The sequence below is a fragment of the Pleurodeles waltl genome, chromosome 6 (assembly GCF_031143425.1).
Source record: "Pleurodeles waltl isolate 20211129_DDA chromosome 6, aPleWal1.hap1.20221129, whole genome shotgun sequence".
In the NCBI taxonomy this organism is placed as follows: Eukaryota; Metazoa; Chordata; class Amphibia; order Caudata; family Salamandridae; genus Pleurodeles; species Pleurodeles waltl.
The window spans coordinates 239108731-239126653 of record NC_090445.1 but is presented as its reverse complement, the minus strand read 5'-3'; the positions used below and the strand labels follow the sequence as shown (position 1 = coordinate 239126653).

At 46.8% G+C, this 17923-nt stretch overlaps 1 protein-coding gene across 2 annotated transcripts in view; it reads right to left on the bottom strand.

Annotated features, from left to right (window-relative positions):
- The window catches only part of MRC2 (mannose receptor C-type 2), a 761492-nt gene that overhangs the window by 652756 nt on the left and 90813 nt on the right, over positions 1-17923 (bottom strand). For both annotated transcript variants that reach the window (XM_069237988.1, XM_069237989.1), the window contains exon 4: positions 6584-6748. In XM_069237988.1, the coding sequence (XP_069094089.1) occupies positions 6584-6748 (165 nt within the window). The remainder of the gene's footprint in view (positions 1-6583; positions 6749-17923) is intronic.

Sequence of the window (17923 nt, the reverse complement as noted above, 5' to 3'; positions counted from 1 at the left end):
ATGTCATCCATTGGCCAGGATACCAGCCCTGATCCAGAGAATGCCCGAAAGCAAAGAGAACTTGAAGAACAGCAGCTACCAAGTGGTAAATTAACAAAAACAGATGGGCAGCCGCTACAAAGTGACAAGGGCACGGTGTAAAATGACAGGGAACCAGAAAAGAAGAAAACAACAAAAGTGAAGGGACAAAAGACTGACTGGAGGAGCTAAACAGAAGCGGAGAGCCAATACAACATGAGTTGTTGCAAAAGAAAGAGTCATGCTTGCAGTGGTGCTAAAAACACTGTAGTTGTGTTTACCCAGGAATGACACTTGCCCTATGAAGATCTCACTCTCATGGTGGTCTGCAGTCTAGTTACTCTTACATGCCATTGTCCCGTCGTTCAGTGCCTCCAGCCCTTCCCCTGGCTATACTGGAAAATTCTACAATCCTTTTGGGGAATGATGGTGTGATCGATGGTTTTACCAAACCTCCCTCGAAGGAATGCCTAGTAACCGCTACCCCACACACTTCTATCATGGGAACCGAAGGAGCTAGTTCCTGTGCTTAGCAAGATTTGTGCATAAATTCACAGCATACTTCTCCCTTTTTGACATTCATATGGTTTCCACCCATTCATTCATATTACCAGTGCTTAATTTGTGCTTGTTGTTTCCGGTGCAGAGCACCAGCACTTATTTTTGAGGGCCGGCTCTTATTTTTCTGCCTCAAGCATTTACTGTGAGCAAAAGACATAATGGGAAAGACGGAGGAAAAGAAAAGTGAAAAAGTGTCACAATGGGAGAAAGCAGAAAGCTGTAAGAGTGAGCTGGAGTGGCAGGGAGTGGCTGTAAATGGATTGAAGAGTCCCAAGATGGCTTCAGGGTTACGCTGCCTCAGTATTCTGTGCTCACACATTTAATTGCAGAAGCCGTGTGTTTTAGAGGAGAGCTTTGGGCTCCGGCACCTTTTTATTTACAAATCAAGCACTGTATATTACAAGTTTCTCTTTCTAAAATCGAGTGGTGGAATCTGAGATTAGGATCCAGAGTTCAACAATTAAGAGACCCATCACGAGGAGAAACATAATCTACTTGACGTCAAGGAGGCCACAATGGTACACTGATCATCGTCAGCCTGGTTCGGTTTAGAGTGTGACTGTCAACACTACATCTGACCTTGCATTCATGTCCTAAATTCAAGCCCTGTTTTTTAAGCCCTTCTGGGGTTCTGAAGGAAGTGAACCCAATCATAAAATGTGCTGGCCTCTCTGAGGGCTCAATGTAGGTTTCATGCATCCCTTCTGAAGTTCGCACATTCTGTTGTTGAGCATCACCCTCTGCCTATTATGATAAAAGTGGTGCCATAGTCTTAAGTGACCTATTCTGGACTCTAACTGAAAGCAATAACACATATGGGACCTTGGTTCCTGGCTGGGCTATGACCTAGAGAGGCTCCATGCTCCAGGGCTAGTGTCTACGTTTCACTGTGGATCTACACAGTAGCCCTGGGGACACGTTGGATTTCTGGGCTAGGACACTACCAAGTGTGATCGCTGGTGCCTCATGGCCCAACGTGCCTACGCTCCTCTTCAGAGCTCAGGCCCATCACCACAAGTCCAGGTACTGTTTCTTCCCACATGCTCTGGCTTTGGATTCCTTCCAATTATCTCTACATGATGTACACTTGTTCAGGTATGGCCATATGTTGAGAGACTCTCCGTGGCCATAAAGTGTTCTCATGGCCAAAGGACCTGATTGTGGATTTGCTGGAGTGTGGCCGTATTTTCTATTAAAGGACGTGTACCAGTAACGAGGTCCTCGTAGGTGACTGCACATGTGAAATACTGTAGTCAAAACAGGGCTTTCTTTTGACTCCCTGAACTGACAATTGGGCTTTACTCACTGGGCTTACTGGTCCGTGATTGATAACAGACACTAAAAAAGGCACAATTGTGCATCTCACTTGTGACTGGTCGCAGGAACAAGCCACATAGCAGACATTGCTGTGCAAAAATCGCAATGTGTTCTCCAGAATCATCCATCAATATGGGGAAAAAAGACACGGCAGACTTGGAAGTCTCAATGATTGATATGTTCTAGTGCAATGCACCTTGCAGGACCATAACCTAGTTTGGAAAGGAGCCACGATTCACAAGGCAGTTGTGTTGCAGCATGCCTATGTGAACAGGCTATGGTGCTTTACTGCGGGCACCTACGGTGGTGGGTTTTGTTTAGTACTCATTCCCACTATCACCTCCCCAAAATACCTTCGCCACCACTGGCCCACATCGGGCCTTCGTGTATACTTGCAATAAGGAGTTGGTGCTGCAGAGAGGTGGCCTTCATGGAGTTGTGCTGCTTCTGAGGGACCAGGCTCCTGGTAGATGTGTCGGCATAGAGAGCGCTGTGTCTCGGTATGAGGATTATGGGAAACTGGAGTGTATGAATAGGTACAATGGGCAGTTCTGCACACAGGGCATTATTGCCAGCAAATCATGAGGTTGTTTTCTGCGTACCTGTATGGATAATGGTGATGTAACTCTACTGTGAGCAGCATCTTTTTAACGCCAAATATGTAACACTAATCCTGAAAGGAAAGCTTCTTGTAGCTAGAGTAGAATATCCTCAATAGGTTAGAGAACTTTCATGACCCTCCTGAAGAAGGTTATGAACATCTACAGACTGCTGGCCCACTAAGCAGTGCCAATCATTGGGTTTCACAGTGGGCAGGAAGGTGAGTGGGATTACCCTTACAAATTATAACCAGCAGTTGTGGTGTAAGTACTAAGTACCTACATTTCCAATTGTCTTTTTATGTGTTTGGTATGACACGCAGGGATCCCAATGCTTAAAAGGTTCGCAAGTACAGTCAATGATTCCCTAGAAAAAGGGAATTCAGGAAACTTGTCATAGCATAGAACAAAAAGGATTTCTGCAGGTTACACACACTTTGTTGTGCTATTGTGCATAGATGCTGTTTCTGCATTCAGTGGTAATTTATACAGTTCTTGTATGTAGAGAGTTCTGGTGGATAAGATATTTTGTATACACAGCACGTAGGGATATGTTTAGGACATTAAGTCACTGGGTACTCGAGGACAGCAGAGTTTCTGCACTTAATGGAGGACGCATAACTGTGTACCACTGACCTGGTCCATGCCCCTTGCACACACAGGTGCAGTAGTAACGAGGTTTCAGCAGGGATCCTATGCTACATCCACATTCTCTGGTATCTTCGAATGTCCTAAATACATTCCTGTATACCATTCTTATGGTTCCACCGGTCCTTTTTACACGACTAATGCAACCATATGAAATTGGACTATATGGGCAATCCTTTCCCTGTGAACATGGCTTACTTTGAGCTACATTGACTTGAAAAAGTCAAATTCTGATTAAAGACGTGTTGGCTGTTTATAGGGATTGATCAGTTCAACAGGTAGAGAAAATGACTATATTGAGTGTGTATTTAGAATGATCTGACTGCTACAAACCTTTGCCTTCCTAACTAATGTCTGAAAATAAGAACTGGATAGTTTATTACTGAATGCAAAAAGAACCTACATACATAGTAGTACAAAAATGTTCTGCTTTTGCCCTACGTCATGATAAACATGACTAGTGCATAAGGTCCATAATAAAAACACGTTCCAGTACTCCTGGGAGGGTGGGGGCTGCAATCAATAAGAGTAGACCTACAGTGACAGTGAAGATCCGCCTCTACCTATCAATATTGAGCGAATACATGTATAGGGACTGGGGTCCCAGAACTTCAGACCAGCAAGTCAATCACTCTCTTTTATTTTCCGTACACATACTCCAGCCAGAGCTAATGCATTTATAAGCAGGACATTAAGTAACTGCACTTTTCCAACAACAGACCGAGTCTCGGGAAAACTCACTTAAATCAATAGTGCCAATTAAATCGAGGCCCATGAGACGAGGAAATGGCATGGTCAAAATAACACAAAGCATCTTCAGGAATGGGAATTCGGAATTTAAGTGGCTATTCTAATGTGTCCCCTAGTCCTAAAGACACCAGCCTAGCGTCATCTGACCAGCAAAATGAAAGCCATTTAAAATATCCCTCAGGGTATGCGCTTTCCGCGTAGTTTGAACACGCAAATAGACGTGGAGCTGCCTGGAATGGGGCGGGAGTGATTCACAGCTGGCTGAAGCGCCTGAAATGCTGGTAATCACAATGGCAAGCGCTGCCTTGGCATGGTACTGGCACCACCAGTCTTTGAAATACCCTGCAGTCTCACTATAGGCTATTTCACATCTGGGCACCCAACGTCCGGGGCTTCGTGCGCGGCAAGCAGCGATATCCAGGCAGAGCAGCACAGCTGTTTTACATTTCTTCCCTGCAATAGTCGAGAGGGAGCCAGCGCGGCATTCCTGAGACTTCAGACCACAGCCGAGTTCCTGACCTTTTTTCCTTCAGACAAGTGAACCCCTCTCCCGCCCACCTCGAGCCCAGTCAGCAGCCCACGCGGCCCCCGGGCCGAGTCTCGGCACCGAGGCTCCTGTCGCTTTGACCTCGCGCTGCAGCCTCTTCTTAACTAACGCCCTCCTGTTCCGCGCACCGCGGACCGCGCGGAACAAAAGAGGTTCTTTTTAGCGCGTGCACTCCCTCCCCACACGCACACCCCCCAGGAACTAGGCCTGCGCCAGAGTTCTTGGCATGCAATCCATCGCTCACAAAGCTAACCTTTCTTGCTTAGATTTAGAACGCAAGCATGTTATAAAGAGACGAACACATGTACGAACACATATACTTAATAGTCACGGATCACTAATATATGTTTTTTTACTTTAACGATGAACTTATTGATGCCGGAAAGCCAGTCTTACTAGGCTGCAATGTGCTGTTTTCCTTACAAGATGCAGCACTATTCTTGTGTTTAGGGTGCTGCAAGCAAGATAGCTCAACTTGCCAAGGTGGTCTGAGGTTTTTATGTCTAATGTCATTGTATTCTATGAAGCATAAAAACCAGTGCATAACTTGTAAATAAAAATACGCCCGTGCCCAAAGCTCTCCTCTGAAACATACGGCTGCTGCAACTAAATGTGCAAGCACAGAATACTTTAGCAGCCTAGGGCCGGATGTAGGAAGCAATTTGCATGGTGCAAACTGCAAAAATCGCAGTTTGTACCACGCAAAATGCGCATCGCGATGCTCATTCACATTTTGCGAGTCAGTACAGACTCGCAAAATGTGAATGCGACTCGCAAATAGGAAGGGGTGTCCCCTTCCTATTTTCGACTCGCAACACAATGCTAAATGGCTTTGTGAACGCGAACACAGTCGCAAAGCAATTCGCAGTTACCACCAGTGTCACACTGGTGGTAACCCATTTGCAAAAGGGAAGGGGTCCCCATGGGACCCCTTCCCCTTTGTGAATGTTGCCAAAAATGTTTTTTCAGAGCAGGCAGTGGTCCAATGGACCACTGCCTACTCTGAAAAAACGAAACCAAATGGTTTCGTTATTTTTTTGTATTGCAACTCTTTTTCCTTTAAGGAAAACTGGCTGCAACACAAAAAAACTGCTTTATTTAAAAAGCAGTCACAGACATGGAGGTCGGCTGTCTCCAGCAGGCCACCATCCCTGTGAGTGCAGGGACTCGCTATGGGGTCGCAAAACACGACCCACCTCATTAATATTAATGAGGTGGGTCTTTGCGACCCCATAGTTATTCGCAGACGGTGTCTAAGACAGCGTTCTGCATCCGAATTTGCAATTCGGAAATTGTGAGTCGCACAACTCGCAATTTCTGAATCGCAGATTCAGATATCGCTACATCTGGCCCCTAATGTTAAAGCCATATCGGGCCTCTTTCATTTACAGCCACTCCCTGCCCCTTCAGTTCACTCTTCTGTTTACTCCCGTCGTGCGCTTTTCTGTTCTTTTCCTCCGTCTTTCCTATACGTGTCTTTTGCTCGCAGATAATGCCTGATGGAGAAAAATAAGTGCCGGTCCACAAATATAAGTGCCAGTGCCACCCACCGGAAACCACGGGCTCAAAATTAGCACTGATAAAAACATATATGCCAACATTTTAAACCTTGAAAGTTGGAGATTTTGAAAAACAAATCAGGGTATTGCACACATGCCAACATTTTAGAAGAGGAAAGTGGGAGATTTTGAAAAAATAATAATCGGGAGAATGTATTTTTCCCTATTGACTTGCATTGAAACATAGGCAATTTCAGGCAGGAGACAGCCAAAATAAAGCTGTTTTTTGGCTTCAAATATCGGGAATCTCCTGAATCGGATCTATTGACATTTGTGAGATTTCCTCCCCCTTGACCTCCACTGGCTTCTACTGAAGCACAGGCATTTTTTAGGCAGGAGACACCTAAAATAAAGCAATGTTTTGGCTTCCAAAAACTGGAGTCTTCCTCCTCAATCAGGTCTATTGGCATGTATGTTAAAATAATATATATTTTGTTAGGGGTGGAAAGCAGGGTACAAAGGGTACTCTCCTTAACTCATTCTTAGTCCGATCAAGAGGCCAACATTATTCACTCTGAAAAGTGAACGTGAAATTGAGCACAAATTCCGCTACCAGAATCCGCCACAGAGGTTCCCCGCCTTACCGTTGATGAACGTTTGCTCGTGCACCTCATTGATGCTCAGTAAGTTGGCGCCCTGCTGTTCGCAGCTCTTCCAAGCCTCATTCCAGGATAGGGCAGCCTGATAGTTGAACTGATAGCAGCTGTTCGTGACAGGGTCCTTGTCCCAGAAGGTCTCACAATCATCAGCTGCAGGGTGGAAATAGAAATACAGTTATAATCATTGTGCCCTGAGGGTAGTAAAGCAGCTCTTGGTGTTGGCTGAGCCTCAGAAGGAGTTCGTGCTAGTTACACTGGGAGGTATTACTCTCTGAATGTGTTAATACTATCCTCCACTGGATGCGGCTGTGCTCTTTAAAAATGCTAATCCATTCTGAATGATTCTATGAAAGTATTAATACTACTGTACTCTGAGTTTTGGGTGACACTAAAGGTAATATTACTACTGTACACTTGGTGTCAGGTGTTTCTATGAAGATTTTAATGCTACGTACCACTGGGTGCCATTTACTCTTTGAAAGAGTTACTACAAGGGATAAAGTATCCCCTGCTGTACATTATAAGGATATTGCAAGTCACCAAGTAGTTCCATAAACATATAGAGGAATGATGCTGAAGGCCAAGTTCCTTTACAACGTTATGGAACTCAGAGGTGACTTGCAATATCCTCATCATGCATATGAGAGGGTCCTTTATCCCATATAATATATGGTCACACCATTACCTTTCCCACAAACCACTTGCAGCATAGCTTTTTCATATGAATGAGCTGGCATGTTTGCAAACATGAAGAATAAAAATAAAACATCTAGTGCAAAATTAACATATCAAAAACCTGTTAAATATTTATTGCAAACAGGTACCAGAAACAGTTCAATGCAAGTCAGATGTTAAAGATTTTAGCTTTTCTCTGTCTAAGAAGTGCAAAAAATAAACAAATTACCTCAGTTTGTCATTGTAAGCTATTAAAGTAGAGCTGAAGTTAGAAAAGCAATGTCAGTTTTTGTTGCTTTTAAGAGCTGCTTCAGTTATGTTTCATGACCTGACCTGTCGTTCACCTTGGCGGACGTCAGAACTCAACTCTCATAACTTATAATAGTCACATTTTGACTTTTTTTCTTTACAACTGGCGACTGGTTGTGTCAAAAGTTGCCGATTATAAAGAAGTTAAACTTCAATTTATACAGGGATTACAGAATCCCATGTAATATATAGTAATACTCAGTGTTGTATGCTCTGTGACGGTCTTAATGCTACTGTACACTGGGTGTTTAATTACTCTGTGAAGGTGTTAATAGTGCTGACCACTCGATGCTGTGTTGCTCACAGAAGTGTTAACACTGTGCACTGGATGTTGTGTTACTCTGTGGAGATGTTACTACTATTTTGTACCGAATGTTATTGTAGGAAGTTGGCTCTGTATGCACTATTTCAAAGTGAGGAATAGTATGCACAGAGTCCAAGGGTTCCCCTTAGAGGTAAGATAGTGGCAAAAAGAGATAATACCAATGCTCTATTTTGTGGTAGTGTGGTCGAGCAGTAGGCTTATCCAAGGAGTAGTGTTAAGCATTTGTTGTACATACACATAGACAATAAATGAGGTACACACACTCAGAGACAAATCCAGCCAATAGGTTTTTATATAGAAAAATATCTTTTCTTAGTTTATTTTAAGAACCACAGGTTCAAATTCTACATGTAATATCTCATTCGAAAGGTATTGCAGGTAAGTACTTTAGGAACTTCAAATCATCAAAATTGCATGTATACTTTTCAAGTTATTGACAAATAGCTGTTTTAAAAGTAGACACTTAGTGCAATTTTCACAGTTCCTAGGGGAGGTAAGTTTTTGTTAGTTTTACCAGGTAAGTAAGACACTTACAGGGCTTAGTTCTTGGTCCAAGGTAGCCCACCGTTGGGGGTTCAGAGCAACCCCAAAGTCACCACACCAGCAGCTCAGGGCCGGTCAGGTGCAGAGTTCAAAGTGGTGCCCAAAACGCATAGGCTAGAATGGAGAGAAGGGGGTGCCCCGGTTCCGGTCTGCTTGCAGGTAAGTACCCGCGTCTTCGGAGGGCAGACCAGGGGGGTTTTGTAGGGCACCGGGGGGGACACAAGCCCACACAGAAATTTCACCCTCAGCAGCGCGGGGGCGGCCGGGTGCAGTGTAGAAACAGGCGTCGGGTTCGCAATGTTAGTCTATGAGAGATCTCGGGATCTCTTCAGCGCTGCAGGCAGGCAAGGGGGGGATTCCTCGGGGAAACCTCCTCTTGGGCAAGGGAGAGGGACTCCTGGGGGTCACTTCTCCAGTGAAAGTCCGGTCCTTCAGGTCCTGGGGGCTGCGGGTGCAGGGTCTCTCCCAGGCGTCGGGACTTTAGGTTCAAAGAGTCGCGGTCAGGGGAAGCCTCGGGATTCCCTCTGCAGGCGGCGCTGTGGGGGCTCAGGGGGGACAGGTTTTGGTACTCACAGTCTTAGAGTAGTCCTGGGGTCCCTCCTGAGGTGTTGGATCGCCACCAGCCGAGTCGGGGTCGCCGGGTGCAGTGTTGCAAGTCTCACGCTTCTTGCGGGGAGCTTGCAGGGTTCTTTAAAGCTGCTGGAAACAAAGTTGCAGCTTTTCTTGGAGCAGGTCCGCTGTCCTCGGGAGTTTCTTGTCTTTTCGAAGCAGGGGCAGTCCTCAGAGGATGTCGAGGTCGCTGGTCCCTTTGGAAGGCGTCGCTGGAGCAGGATCTTTGGAAGGCAGGAGACAGGCCGGTGAGTTTCTGGAGCCAAGGCAGTTGTCGTCTTCTGGTCTTCCGCTGCAGGGGTTTTCAGCTAGGCAGTCCTTCTTCTTGTAGTTGCAGGAATCTAATTTTCTAGGGTTCAGGGTAGCCCTTAAATACTAAATTTAAGGGCGTGTTTAGGTCTGGGGGGTTAGTAGCCAATGGCCACTAGCCCTGAGGGTGGGTACACCCTCTTTGTGCCTCCTCCCAAGGGGAGGGGGTCACAATCCTAACCCTATTGGGGGAATCCTCCATCTGCAAGATGGAGGATTTCTAAAAGTTAGAGTCACTTCAGCTCAGGACACCTTAGGGGCTGTCCTGACTGGCCAGTGACTCCTCCTTGTTTTTCTCATTATTTTCTCCGGCCTTGCCGCCAAAAGTGGGGTCTGGCCGGAGGGGGCGGGCAACTCCACTAGCTGGAGTGTCCTGCTGGGTTGGCACAAAGGAGGTGAGCCTTTGAGGCTCACCGCCAGGTGTGACAATTCCTGCCTGGGGGAGGTGTTAGCATCTCCACCCAGTGCAGGCTTTGTTACTGGCCTCAGAGTGACAAAGGCACTCTCCCCATGGGGCCAGCAACATGTCTCGGTTTGTGGCAGGCTGCTAAAACTAGTCAGCCTACACAGATAGTCGGTTAAGTTTCAGGGGGCACCTCTAAGGTGCCCTCTGGGGTGTATTTTACAATAAAATGTACACTGGCATCAGTGTGCATTTATTGTGCTGAGAAGTTTGATACCAAACTTCCCAGTTTTCAGTGTAGCCATTATGGTGCTGTGGAGTTCGTGTTTGACAGACTCCCAGACCATATACTCTTATGGCTACCCTGCACTTACAATGTCTAAGGTTTTGTTTAGACACTGTAGGGGTACCATGCTCATGCACTGGTACCCTCACCTATGGTATAGTGCACCCTGCCTTAGGGCTGTAAGGCCTGCTAGAGGGGTGTCTTACCTATACTGCATAGGCAGTGAGAGGCTGGCATGGCACCCTGAGGGGAGTGCCATGTCGACTTACTCGTTTTGTCCTCACTAGCACACACAAGCTGGCAAGCAGTGTGTCTGTGCTGAGTGAGAGGTCTCCAGGGTGGCATAAGACATGCTGCAGCCCTTAGAGACCTTCCTTGGCATCAGGGCCCTTGGTACTAGAAGTACCAGTTACAAGGGACTTATCTGGATGCCAGGGTCTGCCAATTGTGGATACAAAAGTACATTTTAGGTGAAGGAACACTGGTGCTGGGGCCTGGTTAGCAGGGTCCCAGCACTCTTCTCAGTCAAGTCAGCATCAGTATCAGGCAAAAAGTGGGGGGTAACTGCAACAGGGAGCCATTTCTTTACACAAGCCCCCCCCAGCCCACAGGCCAGGGGACTCAGCCCAAGCTGGGAGAGTCTTCCTAGTCTGTCAGGCGAGGAAGAGTAGGAGAAATAGGCTGGTTAGTTGCAGGGCCTACTCTGCCTTACATCCTTCTGTTCAGGTCATTCCCTTTGGGGAACTGACCTACTTCCACAGTGATAGGACCTAGTCTGAATTGCCTCTTGTCTGCCTCTTCAATGTCTCCACCCATTCTTTCTATTTGGGTCTTAGAGGTATCCACCTCTGCTAACTTTATCTTGGCCAGGGTTACCCCTAGCTTACCCAGAGAGGTTACCCAGAGCTGGAGTAACCCCACCATGACCAATAGGGTCAGGGGGCCTAACTTGCTATTTGGCATGGGGTCAGACCACCATGCTAAGGATAGTGCAGCCACAAAGGCTAACACCCAGCAGAGGCCACTGACAGCTGTCAGTGCCCAGAACCACACCTTTAGCTCTTCACCTAAAAGGGAAGGGGCTAAGTTACAGGCTTCTTTGGGTTCAGGTTGCCTGTCTGCTGTATTGGAGTGGGGGGTTACCACATCTTGTAGTAAACACCCTTCTTCCACTCTTTCTTCTGTTAGCTGAGGAGCCACCCACTCAGGTTTAACAGTTGCCTGACTAGCCAGGACTTCTTGTGGGTCAGGTTGGACTTTATCAGGGCCATTTTTGGAGTTCTCCCCTACTGGAGCAGAATCTCCTTGGCTTGCTGTAACCTTGGCTAAAGGTTGTCCACCCTTCCTACTCTGTTTTCTTTTCTTCTTCTTCTGGGGCCTGCTTGCATTTACTGCAGAGGCAGGACTTCCAGAATCCTTGGGAGAGGACTGGCACTGGACCAGTTCCTTTCTTGAGCTCTGACTAACCTCTGGGTAGTCATTTCCAAGGAGACAATCAAGGGGGAGGTCTGTACTGACTACTACCCTTCTCCAGCTAAGAGTGCCACCCACTTCTATGGGCACTAAAGCCACAGGCCTCTTAGTGACCCTGTCTAGGCTAACTCTTACCCTGGCAGTCTCACCTGGGATGTACTGGTTTGAGAGCACCAGCCTGTCATGCACAATAGTGTGACTGGCACAAGTGTCTCTCAGGGCAGTGGTTGGGATTCCATTCACCAGTAGGTGGTGGAAGTGTCTGCTTCCCTCTGGAATCTCCAACTCACCTGTTGGGCCCTGTTTCCAGTTGAAGGCTAGGAAGACCTCCTCATCTGAGGAGTCATCTCCCATGGCTACACTGGTTACCCCAGGAATTTTGTTCTGGGGTTTGTTTTTGGGACAAGAAGTGTCCTTGGTGTGGTGCCCAGACTGTTTACAGTTGTGGCACCATGCCTTAGTGGCATCCCAGTTCTTACCCTGGTACCCACCTTTGTTTTGGGTTGTGTCCTGGGGCCCACCCACCTGTTCTGGTTTTTGGGGGCCTACAGAGGACTCTGTTTCTTTGTTTCTAGTGTCACCCACTTTCTCCTGGGGAGTTTTTGTAACCCCTTTCTTTTGGTCACCCCCAGTGGAAGTTTTGGTTACCCTAGTCTTGACCCAGTGGTCTGCCTTCTTTCCCAATTCTTGGGGAGAAATTGGACCTAGGTCTACCAGATACTGATGCAACTTTTCATTGAAGCAGTTACTTAAAATGTGTTCTTTCATAAACAAATTATAAAGCCCAACATAGTCACACACTTCATTTCCAGTTAACCAACCATCTAGTGTTTTTACTGAGTAGTCTACAAAATCAACCCAGGTCTGGCTCGAGGATTTTTGAGCCCCCCTGAATCTAATTCTATACTCCTCAGTGGAGAATCCAAAGCCCTCAATCAGGGTACCCTTCATGAGGTCATAAGATTCTGCATCTTTTCCAGAGAGTGTGAGGAGTCTATCCCTACACTTTCCAGTGAACATTTCCCAAAGGAGAGCACCCCAGTGAGATCTGTTCACTTTTCTGGTTACACAAGCCCTCTCAAAAGCTGTGAACCATTTGGTGATGTCATCACCATTTTCATATTTTGTTACAATCCCTTTGGGGATTTTTAGGATGTCAGGAGAATCTCTGACCCTATTTAAGTTGCTGCCACCATTGATGGGACCTAGGCCCATCTCTTTTCTTTCCCTTTCTATGGCTAGGAGCTGCTTTTCCAAAGCCAATCTTTTGACCATCCTGGCTAACAGGGGGTCATCTTCACTGAGAGCATCCTCAGTGATTTCAGAAATGCTGGACCCTCCTGTGAGGGAAGCAACATTTCGGACTATCATTTTTGGAGACAGGGCTTGAGAGGCCCTGGTCTCCCTATTTAGGACTGGAAGGGGGGAATTGCCCTCCAAGTCACTAATTTCTTCCTCTGTGAAGTCATCCTCAGAGGGGTTGGCTTTTTCAAACTCTGCCAACAGCTCCTGGAGCTGAATTTTGGTAGGTCTGGAGCCAATGGTTATTTTCTTTATATTACAGAGAGACCTTAGCTCCCTCATCTTAAGATGGAGGTAAGGTGTGGTGTCGAGTTCCACCACCTGCATCTCTGTATCAGACATTATTCTGCTAAGAGTTGGAATACGTTTTTAAGAATCTAAAACTGTTTCTAGAATCTAATTCAAACTTTTAACAAACTTTTAAACTCTAAAAAGACAATGCTAAACAGGGACTTAACACACAAGGCCCTAGCAGGACTTTTAAGAATTTAGAAAAATTTCAAATTGCTAAAATTGATTTTCTAATGACAATTTTGGAATTTGTCGTGTGATCAGGTATTGGCTGAGTAGTCCAGCAAATGCAAAGTCTTGTACCCCACCGCTGATCCACCAATGTAGGAAGTTGGCTCTGTATGCACTATTTCAAAGTGAGGAATAGTATGCACAGAGTCCAAGGGTTCCCCTTAGAGGTAGGATAGTGGCAAAAAGAGATAATACCAATGCTCTATTTTGTGGTAGTGTGGTCGAGCAGTAGGCTTATCCAAGGAGTAGTGTTAAGCATTTGTTGTACATACACATAGACAATAAATGAGGTACACACACTCAGAGACAAATCCAGCCAATAGGTTTTTATATAGAAAAATATCTTTTCTTAGTTTATTTTAAGAACCACAGGTTCAAATTCTACATGTAATATCTCATTCGAAAGGTATTGCAGGTAAGTACTTTAGGAACTTCAAATCATCAAAATTGCATGTATACTTTTCAAGTTATTGACAAATAGCTGTTTTAAAAGTAGACACAGTGCAATTTTCACAGTTCCTAGGGGAGGTAAGTTTTTGTTAGTTTTACCAGGTAAGTAAGACACTTACAGGGCTTAGTTCTTGGTCCAAGGTAGCCCACCGTTGGGGGTTCAGAGCAACCCCAAAGTCACCACACCAGCAGCTCAGGGCCGGTCAGGTGCAGAGTTCAAAGTGGTGCCCAAAACGCATAGGCTAGAATGGAGAGAAGGGGGTGCCCCGGTTCCGGTCTGCTTGCAGGTAAGTACCCGCGTCTTCGGAGGGCAGACCAGGGGGGTTTTGTAGGGCACCGGGGGGGACACAAGCCCACACAGAAATTTCACCCTCAGCAGCGCGGGGGCGGCCGGGTGCAGTGTAGAAACAGGCGTCGGGTTCGCAATGTTAGTCTATGAGAGATCTCGGGATCTCTTCAGCGCTGCAGGCAGGCAAGGGGGGGATTCCTCGGGGAAACCTCCTCTTGGGCAAGGGAGAGGAACTCCTGGGGGTCACTTCTCCAGTGAAAGTCCGGTCCTTCAGGTCCTGGGGGCTGCGGGTGCAGGGTCTCTCCCAGGCGTCGGGACTTTAGGTTCAAAGAGTCGCGGTCAGGGGAAGCCTCGGGATTCCCTCTGCAGGCGGCGCTGTGGGGGCTCAGGGGGGACAGGTTTTGGTACTCACAGTCTTAGAGTAGTCCTGGGGTCCCTCCTGAGGTGTTGGATCGCCACCAGCCGAGTCGGGGTCGCCGGGTGCAGTGTTGCAAGTCTCACGCTTCTTGCGGGGAGCTTGCAGGGTTCTTTAAAGCTGCTGGAAACAAAGTTGCAGCTTTTCTTGGAGCAGGTCCGCTGTCCTCGGGAGTTTCTTGTCTTTTCGAAGCAGGGGCAGTCCTCAGAGGATGTCGAGGTCGCTGGTCCCTTTGGAAGGCGTCGCTGGAGCAGGATCTTTGGAAGGCAGGAGACAGGCCGGTGAGTTTCTGGAGCCAAGGCAGTTGTCGTCTTCTGGTCTTCCGCTGCAGGGGTTTTCAGCTAGGCAGTCCTTCTTCTTGTAGTTGCAGGAATCTAATTTTCTAGGGTTCAGGGTAGCCCTTAAATACTAAATTTAAGGGCGTGTTTAGGTCTGGGGGGTTAGTAGCCAATGGCCACTAGCCCTGAGGGTGGGTACACCCTCTTTGTGCCTCCTCCCAAGGGGAGGGGGTCACAATCCTAACCCTATTGGGGGAATCCTCCATCTGCAAGATGGAGGATTTCTAAAAGTTAGAGTCACTTCAGCTCAGGACACCTTAGGGGCTGTCCTGACTGGCCAGTGACTCCTCCTTGTTTTTCTCATTATTTTCTCCGGCCTTGCCGCCAAAAGTGGGGTCTGGCCGGAGGGGGCGGGCAACTCCACTAGCTGGAGTGTCCTGCTGGGTTGGCACAAAGGAGGTGAGCCTTTGAGGCTCACCGCCAGGTGTGACAATTCCTGCCTGGGGGAGGTGTTAGCATCTCCACCCAGTGCAGGCTTTGTTACTGGCCTCAGAGTGACAAAGGCACTCTCCCCATGGGGCCAGCAACATGTCTCGGTTTGTGGCAGGCTGCTAAAACTAGTCAGCCTACACAGATAGTCGGTTAAGTTTCAGGGGGCACCTCTAAGGTGCCCTCTGGGGTGTATTTTACAATAAAATGTACACTGGCATCAGTGTGCATTTATTGTGCTGAGAAGTTTGATACCAAACTTCCCAGTTTTCAGTGTAGCCATTATGGTGCTGTGGAGTTCGTGTTTGACAGACTCCCAGACCATATACTCTTATGGCTACCCTGCACTTACAATGTCTAAGGTTTTGTTTAGACACTGTAGGGGTACCATGCTCATGCACTGGTACCCTCACCTATGGTATAGTGCACCCTGCCTTAGGGCTGTAAGGCCTGCTAGAGGGGTGTCTTACCTATACTGCATAGGCAGTGAGAGGCTGGCATGGCACCCTGAGGGGAGTGCCATGTCGACTTACTCGTTTTGTCCTCACTAGCACACACAAGCTGGCAAGCAGTGTGTCTGTGCTGAGTGAGAGGTCTCCAGGGTGGCATAAGACATGCTGCAGCCCTTAGAGACCTTCCTTGGCATCAGGGCCCTTGGTACTAGAAGTACCAGTTACAAGGGACTTATCTGGATGCCAGGGTCTGCCAATTGTGGATACAAAAGTACATTTTAGGTGAAGGAACACTGGTGCTGGGGCCTGGTTAGCAGGGTCCCAGCACTCTTCTCAGTCAAGTCAGCATCAGTATCAGGCAAAAAGTGGGGGGTAACTGCAACAGGGAGCCATTTCTTTACAGTTATGTTACTCTGAATGTGTTAATACTACTGTACACTGGGTATTAAATTACTCTGTGAAGTGTTAATACTACTGTGCACTGGATGTTGCCTTACACCCTGAAGGTGTTAATACTACTGTACACTGGGTGTTGTGGTGCTTGAAGGTATTAGTACAACTGTACACTGAGTGCTGTGTTGCTGTCAGAAAGTGTTTTTACTACTGTACACCGGTGTTCAATTTTTCTGGGAAATGTTACTACTAATGTGCACCGTGGGTCGGGTGATTCAATGAAGGTGTTAATACCAGTGAACACTGTGTGTTGTGCTGATCTTTGAAGGTGCTAATACTACAACACACTAGCAGTTAAGTTACTCTCTGAAAGTTTTAACACTGCCATGCCCAGGGCAATAAGTAGAACTATACACTGGGTGTTGTACTCTTTGAAGTACAACTGCTCAATGAGGGTTCTGTTGCTTTCCGAGTTGTGTGCTCTGACAGTGTAACTATTACTAGTTGTTGCTTTGCTCTCTGAAGGTATCAGTACAGCTGTGCGGTGGATGTTCTGCTACTCTCTCCGAGGGTGGATTTACTGGTGTGCTGTGAGTTTGGAGTGGGCTATAACGGTGCTAATTGCACTGTATAGTGGGTGATGTGCTATTAATGCTACTGTACACTGATTGTATCTTCCTCTGTGTTGATGCCAGTGTGCACTACGTGCTGAGTGACTCCGAAGGTGGTATCACTACCTCCACACACTCCTAGGTTACTCTCTGGACGTGATGAGGAGACACTGGGCGTCGGTAATTCTGTGAAGGTGTCAATGTTGGTGAACGCTGGGTATTGTTCAAGAAGAGGAGAACGTTTTTGTAGAATTTATTTTCAAGTGGTATGAAGTAATCCAGTTTTGTATCTTTTTCTAAGGTTTTGGCAAGAGGTCTAACATCTTCGGGCGACGGTGAAGCTGTTTTCTTGAGTCAAGGACACCACTCACCCCACATACTCCAACACACCATTTGTCTTTTCTGTCACGGTATTACTTCTATGTGTCCGTACGTCACAGGATTGCTCATTTTATTAATGTTGTCCGGTTGTTCATGCTGAAAGGTAGTTGCTAGGCTAAACACGTCACTACAACAGCCACGTAGCCAGATCATTCATCACTTTACTACAGGTAAGTGCATATATTTGGGTCAGGTTTTCTTTAAGGACGTCAGGTTTGTAGTGTTTATACAGTGACGTGCGGGGGGGGGGGTAGTCAGTTCTGCTTAGGTTGAGAAGCAGTTTGGTTGTTCTATGTGTGGTTATTTCACAAGTAGGGACACCTTACTGTACCACATGAGGCTCCGAGAAGGATTGAAAGAGGTAATATAAATTACTGTCACCACATGTGGCGCACACTCCTGGAAACAGCTGGAAGGAGCATACAGTGGGCCATTTGTTTTGTTGGGAATTATGTAATTGGTTTACTGGCTTATGATATCACCTTGTGTTCTACTGTGGTGTGTGCTTTTGACGCAACTCAATGCATGACTGGCTGGTGTACCAGTGGAGAATCTGAACTAAAATTTTGCACAAGCTGTGGCTCGAGGGAAGTATGGAGACCGACAGGAAAAAAAGAGTGACTGAGCGAAGGCAGAAGGGAGAAAACATACTCGTCGGATGGAATAATATTTGTTTATCTTTGCAGCTTCATATAGTACGAAGATTTATTTTTGCAGCTTCATACAGCACAAACATTGCCCGTAGGCGTTACCAGCACTTTATAATTACTAATTCAAAAGTCAAAGGATGAACTATGCAACCGCAGCAATG